At 37.4% G+C, this 25,522-nt stretch overlaps 1 protein-coding gene across 1 annotated transcript in view; it reads right to left on the bottom strand.

The window, feature by feature from the left end:
* Window positions 1-11,375, bottom strand: part of KCNK5 (potassium two pore domain channel subfamily K member 5) — a 31,477-nt gene extending 20,102 nt beyond the window's left edge. The window contains exon 1 of the mRNA XM_026695592.2: window positions 10,575-11,375. Coding sequence (XP_026551377.1) covers window positions 10,575-10,760 — 186 coding nt within the window. The 5' untranslated portion in view covers window positions 10,761-11,375. The remainder of the gene's footprint in view (window positions 1-10,574) is intronic.
* Between the last annotated feature and the right edge of the window lie 14,147 nt (window positions 11,376-25,522).

Raw genomic sequence — 25,522 nt, 5'->3', positions numbered from 1 at the left:
CTTTAAGACAAACCATCCTATGCACATTTCTCTGGCTAAGCTTCTTTAATTACATTTGCTTAGGATTGGGCTTTAATTTCTAGAAAGCTAGACACACAAGAAAAAAGTAATATATTTTGTATGGGCCACTGTAAATATAATCTCTTTCTCTCTTTCTCTCTCTCTCTCTCTCCTTCCCTACACACACACACACACACAAACACAAATAAGCTCATAGTTTCATAGAAAATCTGCATCTAACTGGCCTATGTAGATTAAGCAAGATTAAAGAAAATATAGTTTCCATATAATTATAATATAATAATAATTAAATAGAAAGGAAACATGTTTGAACAACCTATAAAAACAAGGTTATACAAAACTGGTTGCTATTTCATGGAGTTCTTCATATTTCTCTATTTTACCACCTTTAAATATTACATTTAGAAACATTTGTTTGTCAACACAAATGAAATCACAGCATGGGGAATAGGCTTATCCGTCAATATTCTCATACTGATGTAATTTGTGCATGATTAACAGTAAAACTGCAGTTGCATCATTGCTCATTAGCACAAATGCAATCAATTTTAATCCATATATGAATTGCTGCACAAAGGCCATTTTATATTTTTTCCTTCTGTTGCTTTCATATGTTAATAGCTGCTCTCATTTGCCTTCAGTAAAATATATTATTCTAAGTAAAATAATTTCAACATAGTCTTTTCCCAGCATTAATCAGCATCTTTGCAGGGATATATAGCAGAGATAAACACATCTAATTCTGTTTTCATGAACTTTATACTTCAAGGCCTGTATATATGCAGTGTGTGTGTGTGTGTGTGTGTGTGTGTGTGTGTGTGTGTGTATGTGTGTGTGATATGTGGGTGAATACAGCCAAGAAAGAATACCTCCAAGTCCTTCATAATATAGTTATTCCTCATCTCTTAATAACATAAAAGTCCCTCAAAAATAATATGTAGAATATATTCTGTCGAAATGAAGGCAACTGTTATTCATAAAATTAAGTATGTGTTATACATAACAGAACTTTTATTACCTATAATTAATGATATAATTTAGATAAAAGATTACTCCTCATTCAGTTGCTCTCCGCTCAATACCCAGAAATAAGCAAGAGAAATAAAGCACAGGACAGGACACTAAACTGTATTCTAAGCCTTGTGTGTCCACCCTAGAATCAAAATCAGCACTAGCATTCATAGTTTTTTTTTAGCGAATTAGAAATCTCATTGTACTTTGTACCCAAGAAATTCAGATGAAGAAATTAAAAGCAGTAGTGCTCTAAAAATTTCTATTTAAATTAACTATTACACCAAACTTTAGAAATGTTGCTTTAACAAAACAGAACCTTTCAGCTCATGCAAATATACTTCTCCTCTAACAGATTTCTGGTGCTCAGGGAAGAATGGTCAAGGAAAGTTATTTCTGTTCCCTGAGTTCATGGTTAGCATTAATACACAATTACTTTGTAATTTACATCATGCTCACACCTGCATTTTGATAACATTATTCAAGTGCTTTGAGGTATTTATGACATCTGACAGATATTCTAGCGCCAATATCCATGTAGTAGGAGCTCCAACTTATAGTAAATGTCTGCAAGAAACTTTCCTGATAAAACTGTTTGGCTTCTATCCATTGGAGCCATTTGGTGGAGTCTCAGTTCAGACCAAGAATTTTTAGCAAATTTCTTAAAACTGTGCATTACCTTTCACATTTTTTGACTGGGATGTTAGAGAGAAATAGCAATAAATAGAAATATTATAAGTTGGACCTCAATTTCTTATCCATGAACAGAATATAGTTCAAGGACGTTAGGGTGTGCAGGCAGAGGTGACAGGTCAACAGAAAAACAAGCCTGCTCTATAGCACTGCGAACCTCCAAATAGATGTTCCTACCACAATCCAATTAAAAGTCAGCTAATATATATAATAAAATTTAACTGATAAAGGAAGCATGGATATTTAAAGCAGTTTATAACAACGAAATAATTAATAGCCCTGCTTTGAATACTTGATTATGACTATAGTATTTTTGGCACCAAAACATACTTCACACAAATTGTGGTTAGCTCATTATATAATTAACATAGTTGTATGTTACACTAATAAATCACATACAACCAGATCTTACCAACATGTGTTCCAAGAAAGGAGACTATATTTATATTAAGAGATATTTGTATGTATGATGGCATGAAAAGAAAACCTGTTGTTCACATTTTTAAACAGGTCATCATTTGCTTGAAGTAAAAGATTTCATTTTTCCTTTTCACTTTGCTCCTATTGTAATAGTCTCCATATCTATTTTTAAAGAAAAAGTAAACATCACAAACTTCTTTCTCTTAGCCAAGTTGCATTTCCAATAACCACTGAAAACGGAACACCCTTCTTTTGAAACAAGTGCAGCTGCAAGTTATTGCATCATAAAGCCTGAAAAGTGATCATCTCAATAGTTTGCTGGTCACAAAAGAGACAGCAGCTGTTGGGACTTCAGTCCAAGAAGCAGCTATGTTGGAGGAGGTTTGGATATAAATTCTTAAGATGTCTGCAAAATGAAAACTTGAATACTGCCTAAATATTTCATGGATTATTATTGTCACACATATTTTATACTAGTTTTACATCTTAATTAAATATAAAATGTATCACTCTTTAACATTATTTTAATTGTATAAAATTGGGAAAGTAACATTGAGAAATCTCTAAAAGCTTAGCAAAACTGCTCTATGATGCAATATTCCCCCAACGTTTTATACTGATTGTATATAATCAAAAGGAGTAGACTTCATAGAGCAGATAGCAGCAATAGTCAATTGTAAATGGGAGTTATTCAGGTTTGGTTTGGAAAAATATTCTACTCCAGTTCCAACAAGGAAATGCAAGATACTTTCATGATGCAACATACATTTACTCGAGACCCTGACTTTGTGATTTTTTAAACAAAAATTAACAATACCCAGAAACAAATCAAATGTAGGGCAAGAAAATGCTTTATCAAAGACAGCATCCTCTTCTTTTTAAACTACGAATATGTTACAGTATTCACATTTAGAATTAACTGTAGCTGCTGCAGCTACTTCTTCCCCACCCTGCAGCCTAATTCCAAATGAGACAATCAATAGTATGGTATGTCAATCTATCTTAAAAGGCTGTGAAAACCACTGTCCTTAATTCACTGTTTGTAATATACCAGTTGCTCCGCTCTGGATTTATTCAGCTTAGTAGATGATTGGCAGGAGTTGGCGTGAAGGTTTGCTAACCCTTTAAAAGAATCATTTCTCTTTGGAACAGTAGATGCTTCTCCTTAAATTATGTCAACAAAATAAACCTCTGTAACTTATCTGTACACATGCTTCCAATTTGGAGTTGGGGAAGGCAATACTGACAAGTGTTTTATAGCTATTCTAATGAGAAACTTACAAAGACTAGTAAAGGGGACACAAGATCATCATGGCCTGACCTTTCAGTGGCTTGATTTCATGCAATACAGAAGAATTCTCACGACATCAGTACATAGCCTGATCCATCACAAGATTTCTCATGGAATCCAGAGATTAATGGAAAATAAAGTTATATTCACAGTTAATTTCATAAATGAGCATAAGTAATGGAAGGTTTGTAGTTTTCACAATACGCTAGGACAAATGTCTTAAGCACAGTTGCACCATAGAGAAAAAAATCTGCTTTTTACTATCCAGCTGCATGGTAAAAGCTCACAGTCTTTTCTCTTCACGTATCTATGCCAAACATGTCAGGAGAAAGGCTAAGGTTCCAAATGGTCTTGGCTCCACACCCACTTTCCACATGTAATCTGCTTTCATAAGAATCGTGGATGAACCAAACTTCTTTTAGGTATAGGGTTGAAACAGACTTTATGCATGCCATCAAAATCAAATGACTACCTATCTTATGAAATAATCTTGTAACAATTCTAGATCAGTTACTTATTGCCCAACTCATACAGAGGAAAGAGGATAAGATCTATGCTAGTGTTGTTCCTCCTTGGCCCTGCCAGATAACATGCACTGTAGCACACAAGAGGGGAAGTGATCATCCAACAACTTGTGGGCAGAGAGCGGGACTGAAGCTGATTATCTTCATTGCAAGTTTAACCAAAACAAACAAACAAAAAACCCAAGCTGTTCAATTTCTGGAGGGAAGATTTTATTCCAGTCATGAATGATACCTGTACTAGAGAAAGGGATAGCCTGAAGGGAAACTGGTTCTTTATCTCTTCTACAATTACATTTTCACATAAGACTGGAACCATAATTATAGAGCATACTTTAAAAATAATAATAATCAAATATAATTTCCTAAAGGAAAGACAGGGAGGTGTATTAAAATAAGTTTTCAATGCTATGCTACTTTAAAGAAGACTCAGCTTCCTCTAAAAATTATCAATTTGTAAGTCATGACAATATGATAGTCTCTCTTTCCTCCTTTTTATATGTTTTCCCATTCCCATGCTATTCTGACCATCACTGAGGTCCTTTCCTTTACAATGCTAATAAAGATCCTTTCACCAATTTATCTAACTGAGAAACAAACCCTAGCCTATTCATTTTTGCTAAAAGGGAAAAGTCTGCCAGCTAGGCTCCAAGAAACGAATGGATTATATGGCTGCCTGCTTGCTTCTTTATTCCCCAGCATGTTTAATTAAACACTAGTAATATATTTTTGCTTCTGTATAATTGCCAGACCACAATAAAAAAAGTTAACCAAATTTAAGTACACCCATGTTAAAAAAAAAAAAAAGAACAATCGGCAAACACATCCTTATTTTAAAAATACAAGACAGGAAATGGAGAGAAAAGGAATGCAATACTGTATTAATTTTATGCAAGATGTAATGGGAAGTGTTGCAATATGCAAATGAGACTGTGACAGAAATTGAGGCAGACTAAAGTGCTTTAGTGGTATATAGCAAGTTTCCTATCAACTAACAAAGCTGTAAACTAAGATAGATCGGCGTACATTCAACTTGTTACTATAGAAGTTCAGAAAATTTATCTTGCTCACATTCTGAGTAAATTCTAAGTATGTCACTTGATTAGTTAGTAGTATCAATCACACAGAGATACCAGAAAAAAAGAAAGCAAGTTCCATTTTCCTAGTTGTTGACTGCTGACAAAGTGTAAATTGCATCAGTTTATCAAGTGTGAAAAGACTCTAATTCTTTTGATACAAGAAAATATAAACCATCTATGATATACTCAACTCATGACCACAATTGAACCCAACATTTCCATTGCTAAACAAGGCAGTTTTAAATGAGTTTTGCCCCGTTTTATGACCTTTCTTGCCACAATTTTTAAGTGAATCACTTCAGTTGTTAAGTTAGTAATATAGTTGTAAAGTGAACCTGGCTTTCCCATGGATTTTGCTTGTCAGGTCTCAAAAGGGGATCACATAACTCCGGGACACTGAAACTGACATAAATACATGCCAGTTGCCAAGCGTCTGAATTTTGATCATGTGACCATGAGGATGTTATAATTAAGTGTGGAAAAACTGTCATAAGTCACTTTTTTCAGTGCCATTGTAACTTCTAACAGTCATTAAATGAGTGGTTGTAAGTCAAGGACTACTTGTATGCTAAGATTCATGACTAAATGATACTGTTCAGTAGAGTAAGATATAACTACTCTATTTTTGAATGTATGTCATTGTTTTCATAAATATATGTCTAAAGGCAGTCAGTCACTTCAGTTTCACAAATGATAATTACATTTTGACAACGTGAAGTAATCAGAGGTTACAAGGTTGCATTTATAATTATTTTTGACATAAAGCCAACAAATTTCTGGAGAAGCTTTTATTCCAATGTTGTTATTATACTTAAGTCTTCACTCTTCAGAATGAATTTTTAAAAAGACACCTTCAATTTTGACATATGACATGATTTAGTTTGATTGACTTGAGTTTAACATGTTAAGAAATTGAGGCGGGAAAGGAGAAAAAAAATATAAATAACTGTGGAATTCAAAAAGTAGGAACAAAGCTTTAATATTTTTGTAAGGAGCCCAAACATACAGTACATCAGGTAGCATGACCCATTCAGAGTATCAGCCAATGTAACTGTACACAAATAAGTTAAATTAAGCCTAAGTTAAAAAGTAACATTAGTCTAGTGAATAAGCTAACTGTGATGTTATCTTCCATACACTATTTATTTTACTTTATTTATTTATTATATTTATATGCCACTTATCTCACTCTGCCAGCAATTCTGCATTACTGTTCTGTATGAAAAAATCATGGACTTACAATTTCTAACTGATAATGCTTCATATATCTGAGAAAATATGACCTAATCCTTGGAAGCTTTGGAAGCCACCCTATGCATACTTATTAGATAATAAGTCCTTTTAAAATCAGTAGATATGATCCAAAATAAACACGCAACATAAGATTATGCGGCTATTTTAAACCCACCCCTCCAGACATATAGAGAAAAATCTTTTCTAATAATCCCATTCAGAAGTTCATGACATCTTTTAAGAGAGAAATACACCCGTGATTTTAAAGAATAAAAAAAGTTTCTTATGTACTGTGTTACAGGAAATGAAAACCAGTTACTAAGTTAGTTTATGACTCAATGAAGCCACAAAATAGGGACATTTTATCATTACAAACTATGTCTATGTTACTTCATTATCAGCATAAAATGTAACAAATTATCTATTAAGAAAAATTTAGCAGCAACTTTTAAAACAATTCATAGAACAAATCTATACACGCTAAGCTCTAACAATACCTGCTGTGAAGTAGAAAGCCATGGAAATTCACTTAGTTACATTTAAGCACCATCTTTCAGATTTTCAGGTATAGGATTAAAGACTAATTAGGAGTGGATTTTTTTTTTTTTGCAAAAATTCAGAATTTAGAAGAACACCTACCATATTGAAACTAGCATCTTCTAGCATTTGATTTTGAACTTGTTCCTTTATGAAACCAATCAGTTTAAGGGGGAGGGAGGAAAGAATATAACTTATTTGTAGCTTCCCAGAAACTGAGAATAAAATAGGAGGAAGATAAGTATTTTTTTTAAAAAAATAGAATATATAACTGGAAACCTAATAAAGGCCTCCCAGAAATTGGGGGAGTGAAGAAATGTAGATAGCATGTACAGTATATGCAGAATAGAATGCAATTGTGCAAAACAAGAAACAAGTTGTGTCCAAGTTACATATGAGAGCTACTAGGGATTTGAACATGGGTGTGGCACAATAATTTGACAAAGAGAAAAGGAGATAGTCATTCCAGCAGAATTCCTGGATTCACTTAAGAACTTTTTTAAAAAAACAGAACAGTATTAGCTAGTCCAATACAAAGTGTCCAAAATTTTCATCAATGAAAATGGAAAGCAAATGGTCAATTTGTATTGGGGAAAAACCAACAACAACCCCTCAGAATTTACTACATGAGTAAACATGCTGTGTGTGAAAAAGCATACTTGCAACACAAATTTAAAGGTCTTAATTATCATAGGTTTAGATGATAAATTCCATGCAATTAAGCTGCATGGACTCCTCATTTCATTTAGAATGATGCAATATGTGCAGCAACTGATGTAAGGTCAGTAGTACTGAAACTTGACTTCAGGAAGCCTTTTCCCCTACTTCCTGGGTACATTTGGTAGCCTGTTAAACTGCAATGAAAAAAGAGGAAATGCTATGAAGTAGAGGTTTCTTTTGTTTCCCAAAAAGTTTTTAATTTTTAAATTTTTACACATCTCTTTGTGTGGGCAACGTGGTTCCATATTATATCACTTGTACATAATCATACTTTCATTTCCACCAATTTTATATGATGTCATCTCATATCATTATCCATTTCACCCATCTTTAAATAAATTTCCATTTCATATTTCAATTCATTAATTCAATATCAATATCATTTCATTCCTATATAGATTCCCAGTTCTTTATCCCCTATTATTTCCATTTTTAGAGGTTTCTGAAGAACGTCTTGCTTTCCATGTAAATACTTACACTTCAAAGTGTATAGATTTGCCTCTTAAACAGAGCAAGCAACTATTCTGAAAATTTTGAAATCGCCATCAGCTATATGAATGGTTCTATATATGTGCCCAATCACTTCAGCTATATGCAGCAGTAGAGTTTCAATTTGGAAGTCTACCAAGCATCCTCCCATGTGGGTGTAAGACAAGAAAATACAAGTCTATGAAAAACAAGCAAGCAGAGTAGCACTGTTTGATGCATCAAAATGTAATAACTCCAGAAATAAAGGACTTTTTCAACTACAAGTGGACAAGAGGAAAATCCAGTTTTTGAATAATTTGAACAACAATATGGAGACACAGAGGCATCAAATTCATTTTATGGACAGAAACATCACGCTATATGTCATAATCAGTTCTCCCAGATCATGACATAGAGATTTATTTGGCTTACATCACGGGTGTCAAACTTATGGCATCACATTGCCATTACGTGAGGTTTTGTGAGGTTTTTCCCATTTGCGGAGCTGGGGTGGGCATGGCCTACGTGTGATGCATCTAATCCGCGGGCTGCCAGTTTGACACCCCTGGCTTACATTATAGGTGTATCCAGTGACTTTTGCTCTAATTTCTCCTAGTCTCAGTTCACTCAACTTAAGTAGGATATTAATGACCATAATGACATAAGCCAAATTTAAGACAATTCAGTGATTATAAAGCACTGTGCAAGGTTAATGATGCTACAATGCAAAATGTGACATATAAATACATTATAACAAAACTATTTGCCTCTTTTCTTCTTACCTCCAGAAAACCCCTCCATCTTCGAGAGGAATGGAAAGAGGAAAATATATAATATTACAAACATGCAGCCTTGGCTAAACTCAATAACTGGTTCAGATTGTACTCATTTGTCACAGTTCAAAAAAGTTAAAAGAACAGGTGGAATATTTGTACTGGAACTGCATTGCTTGTGCCTGCCTTTCTCAAACACATGATCTCCTAGAAAGTATGGCATTTGGTGAACAATATTTTTTTCTATAATTTTAAAAGCAGAACCTGAATCTGGCAAATGCTAGGAAGGAATAAAATCATTCAATCCATATATATATATATATACATACAGTAATGTAAATATCAAACAAGTTGTTCTTTTACAGGAGAAATGAAAATGTTTTTTCCTTGAAGCATGTAACATCTTTTAAAAAAAGATTTGCATTCTTTAAACATTACAAGAATCAGATTGTAATCCAGAAAAACTTTATTTAAAAGGCTACTGCAGAACAGCTAACATTTCTATGCTAAAGACTAACATTTCTATGCAAAAGGGAAAAAGCTATAGAAGTGCAGCAAGAATTTGGCCTATATTGTGACTCACTCAGTCATAACAAATATATTGCATTCTTTATTACACTCTCTGGCCTCTGTGCAAGACAGAGCTTAACACAAGTGCCAGACAAACTTTCCTACTTAATGGAGCTTAACAGATAAGAAGGGGCAGGCAAAACAAAGATCAAGAGAAGAACACATCCTTTGTTTTCCAGATCCTTACGAAGTTCAGCCAATCAGCTTAAGCTCTCTTGAAGTCTTCAGCCTTTCTACCCATTCCAGATGTATCTCACTGAATCCAAAGGCTCATATGAAATCAATCAAAAAGTTGCAAAACCCATACCACATGGAGGATAATTTCCAGTGAATTATTTTACAGCTCACCTTTGACCTTTTGAGAACCAGAGATGCACCAGCAGTTGATGGGGTTAGGCTGCCCATACCCATTAGCTGCCTGTTGACATTGTAACCCTAACTTTTTTGGCAATGATCTTAAAAGTCACCATTCAAGAACTGCAAGAAAACTTAAAAGTACAATTTGATTACAAAGTAGGCCTCCCTTGCACATTGGTCTCATAAATACATTATTTTCACCTGCTCACATGTTAAATTTTGGAAATATTACTGTGCAACATTTGGGGGGTGGGGGGAAGAAACTGGAAACAAAGCACCTGCTATTGAGATAAATGCTCCAAAATGGCACTCAGTGTGTTCTTAGCAAAGCATATAATAATCTGCTAAAATATGACCGGCTTGGTTTTTCACAACGTAAGGGAATCAACCAAATGAATCTGGACACTTCAGAAGTAACCTGTTTTTAAATGTAATTTCAGAGATCAATATTTGCACAGCAAATCCATACTTTCCACTACAGCAGAGTTCAGCGACTCTGGGTGTTATCCATGCCTTGTTAAGTTTGTGCAATTCAGTGCAGGAAGAGGCACATACCTAGCAGTAAAGCCATCAGAGTCGAACAATGTTTTTACTGTGTCAAAGAACTGGCTCCTGCCTCTCCGAGAAAAACAAACAAACGCGTCTCAATTCGGAGGACCATATCCCTCTTTTTTTCACATTGCAAGGTGTGTGTGTGTGAGAGAGAGAGAGGGCGCGAATTTTAATTCCTGCAGGTGCCATTTGCTCAAGCCCACAGTGTAACTGCCGCCCTACAACAATTGCACATTTGAAAGGAGACAACCCATTTTGTTCGAGTCTAAAGAGATGGCGGGAAAGAAGCTTTTTTAAAAAAAATAAAATAAAAGGGGGGCGGACTCACCCGCAAGATCTTATCTAGCCCCTCCTGGCCCAGACAGGGAAACTCTTTCAGGAGCTCTGACTTTTTCTGCTTGTAACCCTCGGCCGCATTTTGCAAATGGGGATGCTCCAGTACTTCGAAGATAGCTGCTCCGATGGACAGGTAGAAAATAATCGCCGACGTTAACAAAGGACCCCTATCTACCATGGCGGTGCACAATGGGTAGCCTCGGCTCCAGAGGAAAGGAGAGGAAACGACACGGGGATGCCTCAGCAGGAGAGCAATAAAGCGCGGAGAAGAGTTCCGTTTCGTCGCTAGGGAATGCCAGGGATCCTCACCCGCCTCGGCTTCCCACCTTTTCCTCCCGTTTTTAGTCTCCTTTCCTCCCAACCGCCACCTTCTTTCTTCTCTCTGGTTCTCGCTCTGCTCCTCGTCCGCTCGGCTTCGGGCTACTCCTCCGGGTTTCCTCGCTGTTGCCTCCGTCGTTTGAATTTGGAGCCCTTCTCTTCACCCACTCGCCTCCTCGAGCGGCGCATGCGGAGCGTCTCCCAGCCGGCCGCCACCAGAGGCGGTCCGAAGAGCGGCCAGCGAAAGAGCGAGGGTCCCCTCCGCTCGGGTCCCTGGTCGTAACACGTGGCCGGGGGGGGGAAACCCTCCTCGCGGTGCCGCGTCTCGGCAGCTCCACGCGAACTTCGAGCGCAACAAACCCGCCGCGGAGCACTGAGGCAAACCCGAGCTTCCGCTTTGACTACTTCGGCCCCGCACGCTCGGCGGCGCTCTCGCAACTGAAGCGTGGCCTTAGTCTGAGCGCCGTCTTTAGTACGGAACGCCCACCCCGCGGTGCCAGCTTGTGGGACGGCCGGAGCTCTTTGCTACTGCCACCGCCTGGGTGGGGTGAGCTGCGAGCAGCGCAGATATAACTGAGATAGAGCCTAATTCTTACCTTGAAGTAGGTGGGGTCCTGCGTAAATAAGTCGTGGCGACTGACACCCACGCCCGCGTTTACATTCTCCTGCCCACTTTTTAAGGGTTGCGCGCAGGATAAACGCCGGTCAGTTGATTCGAAACGAGCGAAAACCGTCAGATTTGGTCCCCTCGGGTGACTGCTGAGCCTGTGGGATGAAGGGAGCCGCTGAGTGTGCCTTAATACAGTTCTTATTAGTATGATATTAACTGAGTATTTGAGGGGCTGCCAAAGAGAGGCCCTGTGATTGTGCCCTAATGAAATTATCATCAGTAGACTCCGTATTTGAGGGGCTGCCACAAAGAAGAGGAGGGGGTGGGGTATCAACTTATTTTCCAAAGCACCAGAAGGCAGGACAAGAAACAATGGATGGAAACTAATCAAAGAGAGAAGGAACCTGGAATTTAGGAGGAACTTCCTAAGAGAGGACAATTAGCAACTTACCTTCAGAAGTTGTGGGGGCTTCATCACTGGAGGCATTTAAGAAGATACTGGACAGCCGCTTGTCTGAAATGATATAAGGTCTCCTGCTTCGGCAGGGGGTTGGACTAGAAGACCTCAAAGGTCCCTTCCAACTCTTATTCTGATTGGATTGGTCTACTTTTAACACCCCAACTCTCATTGTTCTTCTGGGTTTTGCAGGAGAGAAAATAGTGAGCCAAGGCCAGGATCTGTTGGATTGCATGGGGTCAAGGGCTCAAGTTATGAGTGATACTGTAATAATTAAGGCTCTGGTTCTTTCATTGGCAGAGTAGATCACATCTTTTCTCAGTGTTTTAAGAAAATGTTGCAATGATAAGGATGAGTCTTTTAGAGTGCCCCAAGACTTTGTTCTTGTTGTAATGGATGAATGTGGCAGGAAGTAGGTAAATGCTTTGTTTTAGAGCTATACTTCATAAATGTTATTTTCCCCAGAGCTATATTGATAGGATGGACAGTCCTCATTCCACATTGTGGGTGTCCTTTGCCAATAGACTTTGATGGTATCACTGTTTTCTTTTCTCAGTCTTCCAGCCACATCACTGAGGGGGTGGGTACATAACAGGATCATGTACTGCCTTTTGTTAGGCAGTCTATGGGGACAATTTGGGCTGCTGACCGTGTCTGCAGAGCAGTATTGTGCCAGTCTGTATCCTTGTCTGGACCACTCAGTCACCACTTGTGTCAGGAGTACGTACTTCATTTGCTTTCCTCCTGGCTGATGCAGCATCAACAAGGGCAGTTTTCCCTTCTCTCTCTCATGTCCTCAAGTGCACTGGGGCTGAAAGTCCAAAATGACATGCAAGAGGAAGCAGTGGCCATCTCTTTTTCTGCCCATTTTTTTTACCCTTCATAGCTAAGATAATTAGGTGAGTGATAGCTGCACCTGCTCCTTCTGATTACTCTGCTGCAGTTTAATTTCTGTACTCTGTGATCCAGTAGCTTTTACATATGTTAAAAGGATAATTATTAATTAATTATGGAAAGATGTATAAAAATACTGATGAATGTTCATCAAACACATCAATCCATGGTTCATCGAACACATCAATCCAAAGTTTTCACTCAAGGCGCAAGTTATCAGGCTCAAAATTATCATACTTTTTCAGACATTTTATGTAAGGACTTAACTCCTTGGAAAAAGCTCTAATGCTGGGAAAGGTGGAAGGAAAGAGAAGGGAATGACCAACGCAAGGTGGATATATTGTACTCAATCAAAGTGGCAATGAGTGTCCTAACCCTAACCCTAATTCTAACCCAAAACAAGAGGTTTGGGAATAGAACATCAAGGAGAAAATGTATTTACATGATCACTAGGTCTCAAAAATAACTCGGTAGTACATAATCAACCAACCAATCAATGCAAAAATAATTTCTGGTCTTGGCATCCATATGTAGAGCTCACCTTTTTCATAGTAGTTTCCAATTTTTGGCATTGTGGATGCAAAGCTTGAACTACACGTGTACACCAAACCACTTTGACACAAAATGTCAGGCTAAGGTCAGGAAAAAATGCAAGGAGGAAACTATACTTGTACAGAAAGAGAGTCAAACACATACTGAGAACCAATGTCACCGGTCATTTAAGGGACACCAGAAAATGAAGTGCAATTTCTAAAAAAAAAATTCACCCAACTATCATTGCAACTTTGTTGAACGAAGTGTAACTCCTCAAAATAAAACAAATCAGTGCTTAGTAACAGGAGCTTCTTCCTATCGTTTTCTGTTGCCTTTTCTCATGTACAGTTCAATGCTGCAGAAAGAAAAGAAACATATGGAATCCTTGGAATAATTATTCTGTGGGTAAACCATTATGCGATTTGCACAATTTTTCCCATTAGTTTAGAAATAAAACTTTAAATTTGTTATCCTGACAAGCCCCATACAACGAATACAACATATAATTTAAATAACTCAGTCTATATAGCCCTACATTATCAATGTCTACATGGATGAGGCAAGCAAAGAAATGTGCATTATGACATATACCTCGTGACTGACATATTTGTATCCGACAGGAAACACAAAAGGCTGAAATTTATTGTGGCGGGAACAGTTGTTACATAATTTTTGCATCATAGTTTGTACTGTATTCTCTGCATTGTTTTTTGTTGTGTAAAATCATACAGGTGACTCAATTCTCATATATAATCTGAACTTCTCTGAAGTAATCAAAGCACAATACCGGTAATTAGAATTGAATTTTGATTTGTATCTTATATTCCTAGGCTCAGGCAGTCAGTGATTTGTCCTTATCCTCCATCTACTTTACAAATATTGTATTAAGCAAATTATATATGTGTGAATAATCCTCATAACTAGCATGTATCATCATACATGTACATTTATTATAGGAAGGTTGTCAGAAAGTGAGGTGATTTTAATGCTTATTCTTGACCAGTTTCTCCATAAGCAAAGCTTGACAATTTTTCCTTCTATCAGCAAGGTGTGTTTTTCTGTTTAACTCTGGAATTCATACATCAGTAGGAAATCCAGTGCTGTTAATATATTCTTTATTATTATTTTTTCCTTCTGAAAATTTAGTAAAGTCATTATTTTCAGATAGACTGAGACTGCCTCTGTCTTTAGAAATAAGAATAATAGAATATTATTCTTCAAGAAATTAGAATAAATATCAGGTTGTCTATATTATACATATGATATCTGTATGATACATAACTGGTAGGTGGGTAGATTACCTGTATTATTCTTATGACTCGACTTATTCTCATAGGTGTGCATGGGAATGCAGCCTTGATTATAAAGTAATCCACCTGGATTGAGGCAGGGAGTAAATTCCATAAATAAATCCTTTGTTTTATTTAATCTCTTCCTTCATATGTTGCTGTTTAAATATTGGTGTTGCATTTAAAATATTTTCCACAGCATTCTGTGACCATTTAATGACAAATTCTTATTTCCAATTCATAGAAGAACTAAAGAGTAAAGCAGTAATGCTAAGGTACAAAAGGATCTCAAACTCAAATTGCTCCAAGAACCAGCAAATACCAACTCTCACTGGAGATTTTACAGTATCCTTCCCCTGCCATGCCCATGGAACCACAGTAAAAAGAATTGAATCCCACCACTGAACCACACTGCTATACACAACCTCCCCAGGCCTTTCAGGCCTACCCACTCCTACAAGAGAATACTTGCAATGCTCACCTGAATTTGGTAAGCCACTCTCCCTAGCTCTGTTGCCAAACTACAAGCTGAGAATTTGAGTTTCCTGACTTATGTCCAGGGGTGGGATTCAAATTTTTAACTGGTTCTGTGGGTGTGGCTTAGGTTGTGGGCGTGGCCTGGCGGTCATGTAACTGGGTGGACATGGCTTGGTGGTCATGTTATTGGCTGGGTGTGGCCAACTCAATATCACTCACATCGAGGCACGCATCTCCTTGCCTGGCCTCTGATGACTGTGGGGATGTTGCAACTGTTGTAAGTGTGAAAAATGATCATGTCACTTTTTTCAGTGCCATTGTAACTTTGAATGGTCACTCCACACAAGCAAAGTACCAGCAAAGGAGGAGAAAAAAAACTCCAGAGATGTTCCTGAGACAGGAAGTCTAGTTCTGCCAAGAACATAATAAGGGTTAACAGAGAGGCAGTTTCTGTAAGTAACACCAGAATGGTCCTGCCTTCCTTACAGGATTAGGCCAAATTTCTTCTAACAAATGGTTCTCCAAACTGCTTAGAATGTTAACAACCGGTTCTAGCGAATAGGTGCGAACTGGTAGAATCCCACCCCTGCTTATGTCTCTAATTTATTTGTGCTGAAAAATGTGATAATCATTAAATGCCAGCAAAGAGATATTAGGAGGGGAAAAAAGATCTCTGTACTGCCATTTAGTGATTACCCAAACATTAGCAATCCAGATGTGGTAAGCCTAGCAATCATATTTACAATGTAAATTGTCTCTAAATCTGTACTATAGTCAGTAAAATGGCTAATGAATTCAATGTTTGTAATTGTTAAATAATACAGTAATAAAAGAATTCCATCTTAATATGTTAAAAAAGTTAGAATTACAGCAATTTAAGAATTCAGAAACCAAATTTGTTAGAAGTTGACCCAGATGGTCATGGAATAGGCCATGGGGTAAATAATATTAAGGAGCATAGAAAATTCATGGAAATTTCATAGAGCTCTTAGAAAACGTTTTATTTATTTTAGTGGCTTTTTACAGAGTGAAAGCTAAAATAAATTTATATTATGGACAGGACAGGGGGATGATGCCAAAGCTAAGAGCTAATTGATGGAGTTCAGTTGTATTTAAGTTTAATTATATATATATATATATATAACCCCTTATATATATAAATATAGAACCTCAGAATATATATATATATATATATATATGTGGATCTTTGGTTGTTCGGGTTTTCTCCCGCGTAAGATTCAAGTATCTAGGCAACGTTTCGATGAAGTCTCATTCATCATCTTCAGGCTTCTGTCTCCGGCTCTGTGCTTTTCAGAGTAATGTGAGATTGCAGCTGCTTCCTCCTTTTAACTGCCAGTGGGGGTGGGACTTGATTGGGTGGGGGCTTGGCCGAACAACCAAAGATCCACACATAAATATCCGCGAGAACCTCAGAAAACATATATATATATATACATATACATATACATATACATATACATATACATATATATATATATATATATATATATATATATATATATATATATATATAAATTTATTAATCTTTTTAATTACAAATATATGAATAAAAACTAATATGAACTACAAAAAAAAATAGAAAGTGCAGAAGGAAAAAAAGAAAAGACAAAATATAAAATTAGAAAAATAAAAATAAGAATACAGCAAAGAAAAAGAAAAATATATGAATGTATAAAGAAGTAACTTTCCTCTTTTTCACAACAAGTAATTTTAACAAGTTAATATTTTCTCTTAGAATGCAACAATAATATCTTTTTTCAGTCATTCAGTCCTGCTCTGTAAAAGTCTATTAAGGGAAATAATGATATATCTCTTTTAACCTAGATCATATAAACCCACTTTATATTCCTTCCTTTTAATTTTAATAATCTTGATCTTTAATCTCTTCGAAGATTGTTATATTTAAATTCAAAATCTTACTCCATTTTTAACTTTCCAAAATCAGTGTTCCAATTATTGTAGTTCACCATGATCCTCATTGGTAGTCTAGACTTAATTTCCTTATAGAGTAACTAACATTTGACTTTTAATTTGTTCTTGATAAATATTCCTCACTCTTGACTATGATGACTAAAACTAATAGAACATGGAATTAAAAAGATTTAAAAAGCTTCATTAACCCATTGTTGCATAATGAATGGGAACCAAAGGTTTGTACAAAGTCTTCGTACAAAAATTGAGCTCTGGAAAGAAGTTTGAAGAAAAATAAAAAAAGCATAATAATGTAATTCTGTTAGGGAGTTCCAAGAATAAGGCACCTTTGTTGGGTTTGTAGAACACAAAAACTAAAGTGTTTGATTAACTTATGGCTCAATATGTTGTAGTAATCTAGTTCATGGTTCAATTTATTCTATAAACTAGGAGTACAAACAATGTATGCAAATAATCTGAAGGAAATCAAGCTGAAGAAATCACAGGCAGAAATATGCAGAGAATGGGAATCTCCCACTAACAAATAAATATCACATGCAATCAGGAAATTCATGATACCAACAATTGGCTAATGGATATATACAAAATATTAATATTGGAGACAGCTGATTGACACAGTTACCTCTTTAGTTATTTGCATGACAAAGCTACGTGGTCACAAAAAAGAGATGCTGCAGAACTGCAGGTGAATTATGACTATGGGCTGGTACATTTTTTAAAAATTGTGAAATTCAGTTGACAAAGTTAAAACATGTAAAATGTGATTTTAAAAATATTACATTGGAAAAAGTAGAAGAAAGAAACATTAAATAATGACAAGTTGCTTTAATTCTTGTGAGGTTTTTCATGTTTTGAATTAGAATATTTAATGCTCCAGGCAGCTATGGAGTCTTATGCAAAGCTGTTTGAGAAGATTGGGCAAATCATTTGACAGGTCTCATTCATCATATTTTTAGGAGATAATGTCTTTTATATCCAAGTCAGCTATTTTTCTATAGCCATTTCTCTTAATTAAGCCAATGTTTTCCATTGCTTCTCTTTGTATGGCACTTACTAGCTGTATTTGTATGACACCTTCAGTAATATAAGCTTTTGTAGGGTTGTGCTATGCTGTGCTGTACATCAGTGGCCCCCAATCATTTTTGTGCCACGGCCCGGTACCAGCATCACAAAATGATCTGCGGCCCGGTATCGGCATCAGCACGCATGGCAAGGCCAGCCAGCCGTCCCCCGCTTCTCCCCGCCACCTTCAACTCATCCTCTGTACCTTTGTCGATGGGCTTTGGGACGGTCGCTTGGCTGGCCTTGCCTTGGGTTCTGAAAGAATCCTCGCGCCTTAGTTTTGTTCGAAGCCACACATACCCCTTCAATGAAACTAAGGTGCGAGGATTCCTTCAGGACCCAAATGCCGCTTTCCAACCGGAAAAGCTCACCAGAAGCACTTTCTCATCAAAACAAGATGGCGGTGCCCAGCAAACTGGCGCCCCAGTAGAAAATGTTCCACGGACTGGTACCGGTCTGGGGACCGGTGGTTGGGGACCCCTGCTGTATGTGGTACTCTGAGATTACACTGCAGTAGTGGAGGGAAATTACACTGCAGTAGCTATGTACTGCCATAAGATTTCAGGAAAAGATGCAGATGCTTTAAGGAGCTGCCAACAAATATTTGCATGCATTTCCAAAATATCCTTTCCATATTGCATCCAAAGTGCTGTACGACTCTAACATATAGTGATACTTTATCATGTGGGCTCATTCACATATTCATCATATTTTATATGCCAATTTTTTTAAAAAAATCCAAATCATGATAAAACTCAAGTCTGCATTATGATAATTTTGAGGTAACAGAAGTGACCTATGGGCCCTCCAATTTCAAGCTTATCATATTTGAACCTGAAATAGCTTCTATCTTGCATCATCTTAAGATTCTGCTATTGATAAAGAGAAGTATCCATGGAATATTCCTGAAGAAGACATGACTCTTCCTCTGAGACCACAAGATGCACCTATATGTATATAGTAATAAATGAATGAAACTGTATGAATGAAATGAATGAAACTAATATTTTTTATCTTTTGTTTGTTTTCAATTCCTTTATTTTATTTTATTTTGCATTTTTTTCAACTGCAACTCAGCCAGAGTTGCTCTTGTAAATTGAGAAGCCACATCAATCAAATAAATATATAAAGCCTCAGACTTGTAAGTCTAGGCTATGGAAAGACAGATTCATTGTATCTGATTAACATTATAGCGTTTACCTTAATAGATGTTTACTTCTCCTATTGAATATGTTATATAATTTTAAAGAAGAGGCACAGTAAATATTTCTGCCTTTTTATTTTTGTCTTTGCAGCTTGCTGAACCTGAATAAGTTTCTCAAGTGTCAACACCAACAGTAGCTTCTTGTTGTTTTTGTAGTCCCTATTCCATGTTTCAAAATGGAATTCAAATGTTGATTAAATTTATATAGTCCTTTGCAGGGGTGGGATCTGACAGGGTTAACTACCAGTTTGGTCATTTACGAGGTTCGGTGATTTAAGATATGCTTCCCTGCATGCTGCCGGCGCACACCTGTAAATTGTCATCAGCATGCTGCGTGCAAAGAAGCAGCCTTTCAAAAAGCCCTTTTTTGCTGCTTTTTTAAACTGCAGCTATGCCTCTCACAGCAGCTGAAGTTGAAAAGAGAGCCCAGGTGGGCGGGCGGGCAAAAACATCAGCAGACATAGAACTGGTTCTATGTCTGCTTCTCTTCTACAGAGGTGGACAGAACCAGTAGAAACCTACCCCTGGTTCTTTGTGATTTGATGCCACCTTCAGGGCCACCTCTTCCAATCATATTTGATCCATTTGAAAATCTCCCAAGAGAGGCTGTCAATAATGTTCCTTATTCCAGTAAAATTGTCCTAACCTCTGGAATGAATTTCCCTTGGAGTTATGATTAGCTCCACTGTTAGTAGATTTCCTGAAGCTGGTTAAAACTACATTATTCCATGTGGCTTTGGGATAAATTGTGATGACTTTATTGCTGTGTTTTATAACTGTTGTGAACCACAAGAGACATGGCAGCACATAAATAAATACATGAAACTGTTCTTTGCAATTTAATGGCATGTTGAAAAGAAATTACGTAATAAATAAGGCTTAAAATTCTGTCTGTCTATCAACAGGATAACTCCCTGAAAACAGAAGAGACATGACCAAATTTGGTAGGACAAGAGAAGCTAACAATAGCAACAAAAGTACATTTGAAAATGGACTGGAGGTAGAAAAGTAATAATAATCCTCAGTGCATTCCTGAGGGAGAGAGAATTGGGCAATGGCTCAGAATGTTGGTGTCTGCTCCATTCTAAGTTCTCTTTCTTCCTGGTCACCTGCTCCAGAGTGTTGCTGCTATTAAGTGGTAGAAAAGAATTCCGGAAACTTGTTCTGCAGCTTTCCCTTACTTGGTCATCCTCTCATTCCCGCTTTTGGGTTCTAGGTATTTTCAAGCATTGGTTTTCATCACATTCTTCCCATGCCCAAGTTAAAAGTCAACAAAGTTGTGTCTACCAAACATGCAGAGAATTTATATATGAAAAGGAAACTTACCTGTATTTTTGTTTTCTTGGGACAACTTAAACAATTTTATTTGCACCTCTGCAGAAATGTGTAATTTTACTTAAGCCCTTTTACACTCCTAATGAATGCCTTAATACCACATCACCAGACATGCTAAATTTAGGGAAAAAAATGTATGTAATTTAGCAAGAATGATTTCCCACAAATCACTGTTGAATTCAGAGAGCAATAATGAATGGTTACATGACCAATTTTAGGTAATCAAATGGTACATTAATTATGCCTTCAACTATCATAATGATTGTAACTGTTCAGTTTTGTTCTCCATTTTAGTTTTAACTAACGTTTGACCTCTTTGATATGGGAGATGATGGAGCATTTGTGAAAGGAGCTAAATAATCCCTCAAAATAGCAAGCCAATTGTGTAGTATAAATAGAGGGTAGATGTATTTATGAGCAGTCTCCTTTCCGGCCAATAAAATGAAATACGCTATTGAGTGTTAAAATGAATAACATTGCATTGATAGACAATGGAAATACTTGAAATCAAGTGTGAATTTTATTTATATTCAGTGTAATTCTAGAAAAATTAAGAATTTTAGACAGAAAGTGTTTCAGTGACTAGCATATCTGAAGAATCATAGAACTGAAAGGAAACCAGCAGTTCATTCAAATAAAACCAAGGAACTGAACCTCAAAGGTTCCTTGATTTTTATTTGAATTAACTGCTGATTTTGTGCATTTGAAGTATTTAAAGCAAGATTCTACTTATTATGTTTTCCTTGGATGATAATCGTATACTTGGCTCCACAATTTTTTTTTACAGATGTCAAAAATACTATGAAAACTAGGAGAAGTAGAGTGAAAACCTAGAGATAACATTTAATGGAATCAAAGAAATTTAAATAATTATTTTGAATCTAGCTTCCCACTCTGAAATTGATATATATTACATTACCTCTTTGCTATGTTAATTAGATTTAGTGGTTTTCAGCTAAATAGAACACATATGTGATATTGAAATATAAGTTATATTAATTACAATATTTTGTTATAATTTATTTAATTATTTGTTAGGTTTATATTCCCTTTTCATTCAGGAGTTTTAGGCAGTGTAGATATGGCTCACTCCTGTTTTTTCCACAAAAGTAATCCTTTGATGTAGAGAAACTGAATAGTGCAAAGTCACCTAGTAAATTTGTGCATCTGGTTCTCCCTGGTATCATTCCAACAATTCCATCACTACACTTGCTCTTTTTTTGTTGTTTTAATAGCCATTTTAATATTATTATTGTCAGCCAACCTAGACAGCTAGCTTATGGCTTATATAAGCTATAAATAAATTTTAATACTAACGAGTTTCAGAGATGGAATGCATAAATAGGAATACCAGGTCTTCTTATGTGCTGTATGACTAAACCTATTGACCTGTTCTCAAGTTCTTAGAACAAGTGGTGATTGCTAGCCCAAAGGTCAAATAAGATGGAGGATGACAATATATCGCTTATTATGTCATCTATAAAATCAAACATATCTACAGGATTTTCAAATAGAAAGTTATATAAATTTTTCTGAAATTAAATCTCACTGAAATTAATGGGACCTACTTCTAAGTTAGCCTAAACAGGATTGTATTTCAACTGTGTCTAGATTCACACAGTGCACTACACAATTTCATTTTGCATTGATACCAAAATGCAAACAACAGTGGTTGCATTCACTTACTGCACTGGGCCAGGCAAATGATATTATGTATAGTTTGCTGTACGAACACTGTGAAATAATCTGTTTCATATGGAATTATGATTCAGTTCATAAATTTTATAAATTTTATTTTTGCTTAAACTTCAACACATTTTCACTAAATAAAATTAGAGTACTTTAAAAGAGACAAAATTTTAATGTTTCAAAAAGTGATTGCAAAATAAAAGGTTTGCATTGGCTAGCATGCTGTCGGTATGTGCTCCTTTCAAAATCCAAGAAAGAAATACTCAGACTCCATGGTTCAGAGCAAAGTTCTTCTTTTACTGGAAGATGAAAAGGAAGCTACAAATGGAATTCCGAAAGTGAGAATTTGGCGCGCAGATCACACATACAAAGAAATGGAATTGTTCCCACCCCCCAAAGTCCAGAAGTCTCTGCCAATTAAAAGTTCCGAATATGATCATGTGAGCATCTTCAGGTAGTGATGAGGCCTCTGTCCGTTGACCTTGACATATTTTGATAAGACCTCGCAGCTGCGCAAAAGGATAGAGGCTAGGAAAGAAATGGAAAATTGGAAAGAAGAAATCCCCCTTCTTCTGCCCACAGTAAAGAATGCAAAACACCTCCAGCTCTCTTCCCCCACAATTACCCCTCCCCCGTTGCTAATGACAGCCGAAAGAAGTAAGCCTAGTAGTAGAGATACTAAGGGAGAAATAAAGGATAATAGTTGGGGTACCGAAGAGATCTTGAGGCTGACATTCGGACCCCCTAGAAAAAGGACATTAGTCCCTGTAAGAGAGAATAAAAAGATATGTTAAGCATTGCATACATTCTTATGGTTTATCAGGATACTTAGTATAAAATTTCTTTAGCAGGTCAGGAGCCCTAACGTCTTTTTCGCTCACCCACTCAGCATGAGAGGGGGAAAATGTTTCCAGGCTACAAGATATTGTAGGCGACCCTCCTTTTCGAGAGTCTAAAATCTCTTTAACTTCAAAATGTTGTTCACCCTCAATCAACAATGGGACGGGGGATCAGTCTGGGTCGGTCTCAATGTACAGGTGTGTTCGGTTTTAGCAGGCTGACATGGAAAACAGGATGAATGCGACGAAGAGTCTTTGGTAGCGTCAATTGAACTGTCACGGGATTCACAACCGCTCAATAGGGAAAGGCCCCACATACTTAGGGCCTAACTTCTTTGATCTCTGAGTGGTTTGCAGATACTTGGTTGAGAGGAATACTTTGTCGCCTACTTGATACGACTGTTGTGGGGCTCTTTTCTTGTCTGCAAACTTCTTATGGGATTGATGCGCTTCGTCCAGAGCTTTGCGAGCGACTGGCCAATTGAGTTGTAGTTGAGATATCCAGTCATCCAATGACTGGATATTGGGTTTCTCGCGAGGAAGTTCAGGTATGGGTACAAAATCTTGTCCCGTGGCCACTTTGAACGGGGTAAAACCAGTACTGCTGTGAACGGAGTTGTTATACGCTACTTCGGCAAAAGGTAGCAGGTCCACCCAGTTGTCTTGCTGATAATTTATGTAACATCGGAGATATTGCTCTAGCACCCGTTAGTCCTCTCGCAGGCCCCATTAGTTTGGGGGTGGTGGGCGGAGCTTAACCCTTGGGTGGAGCCTATCAACTTCAAAAATTCCCTCCAGAAGTTCGAGGTAAATTGAACTCCTCGATCTGATATTATACGCTCAGGAACACCATGCAGTCTGTAGACGTGTATAATGAACAGTTTGGCTAACGACTTCGCCGAGGGAATCTTGGTGCAAGGTATGAAATGTGCCTGTTTGGAAAACAAGTCGGTCACCACCCAGATCACCGTGTGCCCAGCACTTTCAGGTAAATCTACTATAAAGTCCATAGAGATTTCCTTCCAAGGAGCAGTTGGCCTGGCCACATTCTGCAACAGACCTGGCGGCTTACCGGGAGGTCTCTTAGCTGAGGCGCAAACTGGGCAGCTTGCTACATAAGTTTCAATGTCTTTTTTCAAAGAGGGCCACCAGAACTGCCGTTTCACCAGGTGTAAGGTCTTCACGAAACCAAAGTGACCCGCTGCCTTGGAATCATGAGTTTGTTGTAATACTTGGCTCCTCAATGTTTTAGGTACATACAGCTTCGCTCCCATCCAGGCTAACCCATCTCTAACAGTGCAGGTATTTGCATTTGCCTGGAACCATTCATCTGTTTTCAAAGCTTCTTTAAATTGTTCGATCAAATCATTGGACAGATCTGCCTCTTGTTTCTTCTTTTGCGCCCTGGTGACCACTGGTGCTGCCAGCTGTGTGGTGGGCACAATCGGACTTATCACTTCTTTTCGAACACTGTTGTATTGTGGCATCCTAGATAAAGCATCCGCCATAAAATTTTTCCTCCTGGGATGTACTTCAGAAAGAAATTGAATCGCTTGAAGTACTGGGCCCACCTAACTTGCTTAGGAGATAGTTTCCGAGGCGTTTTAAGGCCTCCAGGTTTTTATGATCAGTCCAAACCTCAAATGGGTACCTCGCGCCTTCCAGAAAATGCCTCCAGGTCATTAGAGCCCAGCAGACTGCAAAGCTTCTTTCTCCCAGACAGCCCATCTACGTTCAGTGTCAGTTAATTTACGGGATGTGTAGGCACACGGTTGTAGTGTCCCCTTCTCGTTTAATTGAAGTAAGACCGCTCCTACCGCTACATCACTTGCATCAGCTTGATCACGAAGGGGACATCCATGTCCGGATGCTTTAGCACTGGCTCGGCAGCAAATAGTCTTTTAGCTTCTCAAAAGCGGCTTGGCACTCCATAGACCAATTCAACGGCTGGCTAGGCTTTGGCTTCGCTTCTCCCTTTGTTTTTAGGAGGTTGGTGATAGGCATGGCTATTTTAGCAAAACATGGGATGAATTGCCGGTAAAAGTTAGCAAATCCAAGGAAACTTTGAAGTTGTTTTCGGGTTCTTGGTGGGGCCCACTCCAACACGGCTCTTACCTTCTCCGGGTCCATCTCAAGACCCTCGGGTGAGATACGATATCCCAGGTAGTCAATCTTTTCTTGATGGAACTCACATTTGGACAATTTGGCGTACAATTTGGCAGCGCGCAATTTGTGCAGCACGGACTGCACCAGTTTCACATGTTGGTCTCTGGTCTCCG

This window comes from Pseudonaja textilis, chromosome 1, assembly GCF_049901715.1.
Source record: "Pseudonaja textilis isolate UNSWEBS1 chromosome 1, rPseTex1.2, whole genome shotgun sequence".
In the NCBI taxonomy this organism is placed as follows: domain Eukaryota; kingdom Metazoa; phylum Chordata; class Lepidosauria; order Squamata; family Elapidae; genus Pseudonaja; species Pseudonaja textilis.
The sequence above is the reverse complement of the archived record's forward strand: the minus strand, read 5'-3'. Positions and strand labels throughout refer to the sequence as shown.